Source organism: Chinchilla lanigera, unplaced genomic scaffold (genome assembly GCF_000276665.1).
Source record: "Chinchilla lanigera isolate Chin_1 unplaced genomic scaffold, ChiLan1.0 scaffold00163, whole genome shotgun sequence".
Lineage (NCBI taxonomy): Eukaryota > Metazoa > Chordata > Mammalia > Rodentia > Chinchillidae > Chinchilla > Chinchilla lanigera.
Window position 1 is genome coordinate 400,976 of NW_004955564.1, and position 9,207 is coordinate 410,182.

At 43.8% G+C, this 9,207-nt stretch overlaps 1 protein-coding gene across 2 annotated transcripts in view; it reads right to left on the bottom strand.

Annotated features, from left to right (window-relative positions):
- Window positions 1-6,144: 6,144 nt before the first annotated feature.
- Window positions 6,145-9,207, bottom strand: part of Cdh13 (cadherin 13) — a 1,142,761-nt gene continuing 1,139,698 nt past the window's right edge. For both annotated transcript variants that reach the window (XM_005413239.1, XM_013509197.1), the window contains one exon: window positions 6,145-7,762. In XM_005413239.1, coding sequence (XP_005413296.1) covers window positions 7,755-7,762 — 8 coding nt within the window. In that variant the 3' untranslated portion in view covers window positions 6,145-7,754. The remainder of the gene's footprint in view (window positions 7,763-9,207) is intronic.

Here is a 9,207-nt window from a genome sequence, read left to right on the forward strand (position 1 = left end):
GCAAGGCATTGTGGGGGTCGTAGTTCGCCTCACGCACAGGAAGGGCCGCGAGAGCGGGTACTTCCGTTCCGAGGCGAGGCTCCGCCCCGTGCACGTAGTTCCTCCCCTCCCCGCCGGCCCCGTGCTGTGCAAGCTCGCGGCAGAAAAAGGCAGACAAAACCGGAAATGAAGTCAAGGGGTCCGAGGGGCTTTGACCTCTTCCCGGGATCTAGTGAAATACATATGGTTTTCTTTGGCTTTAGCTTAGAGCGTGCACTTGTTGGATGCTTGCCTTGCAGTAAAACACAATGCTCCAGTGGATTGGGGTGTTTGGGGAGGTGGGACTGCTAACATGGGACCCCCCAAGCTCCAGCCACACAAATGGTCTTGGGAGTGGTCTCATCACAGGGGGAAAGAGGGTCCTGACTGTTGGTCTGACATGAACCACGATTGACATGTTGTGGGTCAGTTTTGGGGGTCATTTGGTCATTTGGGGGTCAGTGTTGGTTGGAGCTTTGCTGAAGGGAGGCTGAGGTCCACCAGCGTCTCTAAAGCAGCCTGAGACTCAGTTGCTTACCACACTATCTCCCCGTGCACCCTCAGACCTTACCTCGATCCTTGGACAGAGAGATCTTTCTATGCTACAAATGCAATTAAAAACAAAAATTATTGGTGGTTGCTTACTGGTGTTTGGTTAGTACTTTTTCTACTACTTGATATGAACATAAGTGTATTTTAACTTCAGAAGACCCCTATGCCATAGTTATCACCATTTTACGATTTTTAGAAGCTGGAGACAGGAGCTAAACTTCAGCAAGGTCGTTGGATTAAGAGATGCAGGACTTTCTGACTACATCTTTTTTCTTTTTCTATCTCTCTAGAATTCTCTTACGCTTTCTCAGTCTAGAGCAGGGATTCCCAACAGCAACACTGCTGGCATCTGGGGCCAGATCATTCTTTCTTCTTGTGGGAGGGGCAGTGGGAGAGGAAAAGCGCCCTGTGTACTGTACACTCGACCCACGACATGCTGGTGGCATCCCCTCCTTTCCACCCCTCCTAATGACTGCCAAAATATCTTCTGGCCATTACCAAAAGTCTGCTGTTGGTGGAGGCCGGCGGATTCTGAGGACATTGCCTAGGATTCTGTGCACACATTCTTCAAGGATGAATTTATTTTTGCTCAGGCCATTTTTGGAGAATGTTGAGATTGAAGGTTGGCATATTATTTTTTCAGGGCCACTGTAACAAACTAGGTGATATAAAACAACAGATACCTATCCTCTCATAGCTCTGGAGGCCAGAAATCTGAAATCATGGTATCAGCAGGGTTGGTTTGTTCTGAAGGAGAACCCTTTCCGTGTTTCTCTGCAGCCTGTGGTGGTCAGCATCTGTGGCATCCTTAGCTTGTAGCTGGATCACTCCAGTCTCTATTTCTATCTTCCCAGGTTTTTTTCTTTCCTTTTGCATGTGTCTCTCATCTTGTAAAGATACCAGTCATTTTAGCCTAAGAGCTCAGCCTTAATCCAATAAGATCTCATTTTAACTAATTAAAATAATGTTATAATCTGAGCTGCTGAGGGTTCGAACTTGAACAAATTTTGTTTGGAGGATGTTACAACCCGTAACAGTTGGTAAAGCAATATCACTTTACATTTGTGGCATAGTTGGTATTTTATTTCATTTTGAGACAGGGTCTCCCTATGCAGTTCAGGCTGGTCTTGAACTCAGTACGTAGCCCAGGCTGATCTCAAACCTGTGGCACTCCTGCCTTGGCCTCCCGAGTGCACTTCTTATTTTATGAAGAGTTTACATGGAACTCTAGAATCATTTCATGTGCAGCCAAGACCAGCAGGGCCTTAGTCTTCCAACTTTCGACCCTGATCACTCAATATTGAAGTCTGGGTAGCTGCACCCATGTTTTGATTGAGATCTGGCCGTGACCAGTGCAAGAATGCCAAATTAAAAAGGTCTTAGAAAGTTCATTTGTTTATTTGTTCCTTCCTTTCTTCTTTATTTACTTTCTATTTTTCTGGCAGGAGGTTTGAGATTTTTTTTTTGAAATCCTAATTGAAATTTTCTGAACATAAACAGAAAACAAACTTGACACTTTTAGTGAAGACTTTATTTAATTATTTTTTGCACTTAAAAGAGAAAAATGGCACGGTTTCTTTGTGTGGAGGCAGAGATTTGTTAAACAGCTGCTTTATGCAAAAGCTTCACTAATTTATGGTCATGGCTGATGCACCTGTGGGAACTGATGCACAGAACCTACCTGAATATTGTTTCATTAACAAAACCATTACATTCTGTGTAAGACACTGGCAATTAACCTTTAAACTTCAGTTGTGAATAACCCTCATTTTTAACTTTTAATTTAGTTCTGTAGTTGTCACATCTGCTCTTAGATTTTGGGTGGCACTCTTTCTAGATTAATGGCATACTGTAATTTTCTTTTTCCCTTTCAGGACAGTTTGGTTTTTCCTGAGGTTAGTATGGTACTTTTACACTAGCTCTTTGGCTCACACTGGGCCATTCTGAACACTGCTTTCTTGGATCTAAGGAAGGTCTTTATGTGAACCTGTGGCTACATGTGATGAGGTTTTTGTGTTGGCCTCACCTAAGCAGAGCAGGAGTGATCACAGCAGGCCCTGAGAGAGGATTCTGATTCGTTCTTTCTCTACTCACATCTGTGTCAGCCCTGCTGGGCCTCAGCTGGTCCCTAGTCCCAGCTGCGTTGCTGCCTGCTGGCCACGTGGCTGTCAGAGGTGCTGCTGCAGTCTCAGGGTGAGACCTCTGCCATCTGGTGGCCTGAGGGGCTCTGGCTTCTGACCCTTCCATGGCCATTCCAAAATTCCTGGCGTCCCCAAACCCATGGTTTTATCCCTGTAATTCTCAGAGGATAACATTATATTCTAAGAAGAAAAATACTTGTGGAGAAAATAGAATGTCAGTCAAAACCGCTCTCTGTGGACCCTGGCTGAGGGGGCAGCTCCAGAAGGGCCCAAGTCCCTGCAGGGACACCTTACTTGGGATGGTTTGAGAAACTGTGCCCCTACTCTGTCACTGTTTGGACTGTGTTGTTCTAAAGATGGGCTGAGACCAAGCACACATAGTAAAAATCCCAGGTAACCTTTATTTAAACGCTTCACACATGAATTACAAATTCCTTTGCAAAGAATTTGCTATGCTTTGCATAGCAAAGCAATGTTAATTCAGCTCAGAGACTAAGCACTTTAGCACCAGGGCCCAAAGGATTGACATCTGCAATAGTCAAATATTTTAAAATGATAAGTTTTTATCCCTTCTAAGTATCTATGAAAAAATGTACTTAAAATTTCTGAAAATTTTTATCTCAAGGGGTACAATAATTTTTTGCTATCAGCGCAGGGGAGACTTGTGCCTGACAGTTTTTCTTTTCCATACAGCCCACCTCCATTTCCAGCCCTTACTAATCAGCATGCACATCGTAGACTGAAGGACTTTATTAGTCCCTAAGGGAAAGGCTTTAGAGAAATAGGGGTTTTGTGCATGTGCTTGTCATTTTTTTATGAGGCTCTGTCTCCAGGTGCACAGTGCCAGTCTTACGCCCCCTGCTGAGTCCCACCATCTCCCCAGGGACCAGTGGAGACTCGGGAAGTCACACAGAGTGGTTCCAAGGCTTGTCAAGTTTAGCCAGCCTCTGACAATGGGTGTGGTGATAGTGACATAGCACAAGACTTTTCTGCTTACTTAGTGTCGCCTAAATTATTTCTACTAATAGATTATTTATTTATTTAGGTTTTTTGAAACAGGGTCTTGCTACGTAGTTCAGGCTAGCCTTCCCTCACTATGTAACCTAGACTGGCTTGAAATTCACAGAGATCCTTCTGCCTCAGCCTCCTGAGTGCTGGGATTACAGGTGTGCACCATTATACCCAGCTCTAGATTTAGTCCTAATTTATTGAATTCAAGTTCTTATCTGAAATTATCACTCACACTTCTATTTTCACCATTTTTCTCTGTCTCTAAATGTCTTATTTATGCTTTTATGGAGCATAGTCACAGCTGTGGAAGTTGTGCAGTACCTGGGCTTGTCCATTAGTAAAAGAAAATGTAGGATGGGCAACAAATCTGATATAGTACAAGAACTGTTCATTGCTTTAGAGGAACAATTATGAAGCATCTTGTCTGGTTTTGCAGCCGCGTTGGGTGCGGTACTATGAACACTGGGAAGAACACGGACTCTGGAACCAGGTGGCCTGCACTTTGGGTCTGGCAGCCGCTTACCATGGGTGAGCATTTGACTGTTCTCTTTGTCTGTCTGCAAGCTGAAGATGACGGCACTCACCCCCGGTTGCTGTTGGAAGAATTCGATCAGCTGCTATGTTAAAGGAGCTTGTGTAGTGAGGGCATGTAGTATACAGTTAATGAGAATCAGCCATTATTGGTGTTGGGACTTTTCGGTATCATGGTCAGACGTCCAGGAGCAGATTCCTTTCCTCAGAATCATCTGCACGGCAGTGGTGGGTACAACTGCTCCAGAGCCAGCACTGAACAGACTCCTTCAAGGTATTTTATGGTCACATCTCAAGATCAAGACCTGATGTATTTACTTTGGCTGAAATGAGATCTGATCTACTCCACAAGTTGTAGGGCGGGTGATTATTCCATTTACCAGACTGTTTTAAATGACATTTTGAAAGCCTAGAGTGAGTTAACAAAATTTCTCACACTGTCTGTAAGCATCAAAGTCTTATTTGATACCTACTAGGAATCTTAGCTGGTTTTATTTTGCTTTGATGTTCAGGTCTGCTGGTGCTGGCCAAAGGGCACAGCAGGTGCAGCTTCCTGACAAGATGCTCACTGGAAGAGAGCTGGCAGGACTGAAGGTAACTTTCATCACAATTACAGAACATTTACGGATTCTTATTAAAACAAACTAGCTGATACAATTAATTTATCATAGGTACAATGGTGAGAAATGTACTTTTTGATCAGTGAAGGTGGTTGATGTGTTAATAAAAGAAGCAAAGAAGGTGTAGCATTCCCTCAGTCTTGTACTCAGTAATTGATGTTTTGCTGGGCTACTGCTCAAACCTGGGGCATCTCAAATGCTAGGCAAGTGCTCTACCACTGAGCTACATCCCTAGCATGCTCAGTAATTGGGAGAAGTAGTTTCTGGTTCTTACTTGACTTTTTTTTTTTTTTAAGAACTTGGACTAAAATACTTGGTAACAATGTCTTATTCTATTTTTGCCTTCAGTAAACAATGTAATTAATGTATTCTAGCATGTTAAATCATCCTATGATTCAGGAAGCACTACCAATTTAGCTTCTATGAATTGGTCTATTATGATGGACATACCCATGTCTTGATAAGGGAAGCTGAGGCATACCCTATTTATTAATGAAGTGTACGGTTTACCCCTACTGTTCCACTTTCTATGGTTCTATGGGATCCCAGTTCGTGTTGTGTAGTGCAGGCGAGCCCACTGGAGAGAAGAGGAGTCTTGTCCTGATTTTTTTAGTGAAGGGGCCACGCAGCATCTGTGTTTCTCCTACATATGGGTCAAGCTCATGCTGGAGGGTGAACTTTTCAATCGTCAGGTAGTATGAGTCAGGCTGCCCACCAGTTGGCCATCTCAGGATGCTTCTTGGCCTGTTCAAGGGTGTGCATTCTCCTCTTACCTCAACGGAGGAGGGCAAGGAGGTGCATTAGGCAGGCACGTGGTAGTGCCCTGGAAGGCCAGAGGAGGGACTGTCCTGTGGTGTCATAGTGCAGGCTTAGACTCCCTTGCCTTGTACAGGGGCTGCTCACTTACGGAAAACAGTCCTGTTATGTTCAACGTGTGGCATCTCCTTCCTCTGCAACAAGACTTGTTCAAGAGTGGATCCCATGCCTTGGCACTATGGACACATGAGTGTGCTTGGCCACTTGGTGACCAAAGTGCGGATGTTCCCTGGGGTCTGTGAATATGGAATCAAGTTCGCAGCTGACTGTGACTGCTTAAATCATGTCCTTAAGTTGGACAAGACAAGCCTAGTTCCCACCCTGTGAGTTGGTGCTTCTGGCTCACTTACCTAACAGCAGTGTGCAGGGGATCCCAAATGGTTCACAGATGTGCCATTCTGCATCAGTGACTTTAGACACAATGTAGAAATCAGAGAAAAGCTACTGTCCAGCAATTTTAACCACCAATACCCATTTATTTCAATGGAAAAAAACACCTCTGCATTCTATATGTTCCAAAAAGATTTACTATTGAAACAAATACAATATATGGAACTCTATCTGCATAATTCCACTACAACAAAGACAACATATGACTTCTACTTCCTACAGAAGGCAAACTGAAAAGCACAGGGGCAACATAGATTGCATAAGAAAGCGTGTGTGTGTGTGTGTGTGTGTGTGTGTATGTGCATGTGCGTGTGTGGTTAAAACCTTTAGTAAGCAACTGCATTAAAATATGCTAAGACACTTACCTTACCCTAGTTTGTGGCAAGCTCTAATAAAAAGCCACAGGCTGTCACTAGTTTCATTTGATAGAAAAATTTGGTGTGAGCTTTGATGGTTCATTTACAGCTTATCAACAAGAAGATAATCTTAGTACAAGCACTAACTTTCCTCTCACTTTTACATGCTCACAGAATAAAAATCAATTACATTTCAAACATCATGAACATCTTTTATTGTCAGGTTTGCAAACAACGGTAGTCAATTCACACAAAAGGGTACTTTTAAAACTACCTGTATTTACTCTATTTTATGCCTGTATATATGAAATGAACAGTGGGTATATGCATAAATGTATGTCTATACATGTGGGTATATATGTGTATACAAGATGGTACCTGCTGGCTTCTTCATGTGGACATTCAACCTCCAAACTGACACCTGCAACTCTGCACATACTGAGGAGGGACAGATTTCCTACCATGATCCGTGTCACCATAAGAACCAGTGGGACTATGGATTCAGGATGCATACAAATGCAGACGGATGCCCATGAAAGAATAGTTCAGCCCTTTTCTTGGCATTTGTTGGCAAGATCTCCTGCCCTGCAGCTCACCGCCTTGGCTAAGGATCACAGCGTTTGGTGGCAATGGGAATTGGTGGCAGTCCTCATACTAAGGACAAAAGACGTTCTTCTTTGCCCTCCCTCTCTGCGGACCTGCCTGGCTGGTCAGTCAGCGTTCAGCGCTCAGACTGGACAGGCTGGTGGAGATGTAGCTTCGTGGTAAAAGTGACTGCTCTGTGGCCTGCATTGTGCTGAGCTTTTTGCTAAGGTCCTTGAGGGCTCAGGTGTCTTAACTTCTAACCCTCTCTGCTTAACCTTTCGAGGAAGAACAACATATCAAAACTAGGCTTCTCCTGTATAGTCTCTCTATATAAATACCGTGTATATACACATACAGATACTCATACATATACAAATACGAACCCACAGACACATCTGGATGTGTGCAGCACTGGCTAGCAACATGTCAACACATCAGAAAAGTAGTCATTGTTCCTGCTCCCAGAAGCTCAAGTTATACGTCATGATCTTTAAACATTCAGCGGAAATTCAGAGGGTTCCATTAATCAAAGGAGGAAAGAAGATGTTCTCAAAACAGTGAAGTACAGACCAAGTGAAATTGCAAAGAAAATGAAAATCAGAACAATTGAGGCCTAGTTGTGAAGTTCAATAGCTGTAAACGGCAATCTTCAGATTTGGATAGAGATTTTTTTTTTTCTTTTTTTTCCTGTTGCTATGGAAACTTGGGAGTCAAGCTTCAGATGTCAGGAGTTCTCACAGACCTGAATGGAGAAGACTCAGAGTTAGGTCAGGAATATCACAGCTCAATTCAAAACGTTTTAACTAAACCCTGGATAAATGACTGGCAAAGTATAATAACATCAGACTTTCCCCCTCTCCTCTAGCATGATGTTTGGAGACAGAATAAGGACTTCTGCTGGTTTATGTCTTAAGAAGCTGGGCTTAGGGCTGAGGCTGCAGCTCAGGGGTAGAAAGTGCGCTTAGCCCTGGGCTCCAGCCCCCTCCACCAAAACGCTAGTCTTCTCTGAGAATGCTAATGACGACTACTGATGCCAAACATCTCTGAGACCAATAGCAGCTATTAGTTGCCACAAATGAGCCTTATATCATGTACATTAGCACAGATGTGCTATGTTATGAATGAGCTGATTCTGTAGCTCAGAGATTGATGACTGTCTCATATATACATAGTTATATAGTCACGCAGCAATAGACATGTTGGTGGTTCTTCAAACATGGCGTGTTATTTTCCTTTTGCTGCTGTAACAAATGGCCACAAATATAGTGGCTTGAAACAAAACAGATGTATTATCTTACAGCACTGCAGGTCATTGGTCTGAAATGAGTCATAAATGAGCAGATCTGTGTTCCATGTAGAAGCTCCAGGACAGAATCTCTTTCCTGTCCTTTCTCAGCTGCTAATACAGGCCACCTGTATTCCTTGGACTGTGGCCTCTTCCTCCATCTTCAAAGACAGTGAGGTTGCCTCTTCTGTCTTTCCAACTTCTAACTTAATCACACTTGCACAGTCTCTCCTACTGGGTAAGGTGACATGTTTGCTGGTTCCAGGGATCAGGACATCTTTGGGGCCCTTGCTCATCCAACCACAGCTGGGAGGCATTGTGCTTCCAAGAGGAAACAAGGCATCAGTTGCAGAGGACTGTAGGCTATGAGACCAGGTAGCTCAAGGGGCAAAGTCAGAATGACATCTGGGTAGGGTGATTTAAGAGCCCTGTATTCCATTTTTGGTGCATGGCTCCTCCTGCAGGCCAGTGAGAGGGCAGCCAGTGAGAACCTTGTTACCTGCTCTGCTCACCTGGATCAGCAGGGGTAGTGTTAGCTTGGGGAGGAGCTTTGTCTGTCTACGATGTCCAGATCCAGTTTAAAATGAAGTTTTGTTTTGTTTTGTTGACTGGGAATTGAACTCAGGTCCTCCTGCATGCTAGGTAAATGTTCTACCACTGAGCTATACTCACACCCCCTTTTAAAATTTATTTTGAGACAAGGTCTCACAAAGTTGCCCAGGCTGGCCTCAAACTCACGGTCTTCCTGCCTCAGCCTCCCAAGTAGCTGGGATTGCAGGTGTGCACCACTGCAGTCAAAACAGAGCAATTTTTACTACCTACTTCTGGCAAAGTGCTTCTGTATCTGTACAGTTTTCACAAATAAAAGCACTGGGGGGCTGGGGATTTAGCTCAGCGGCAAA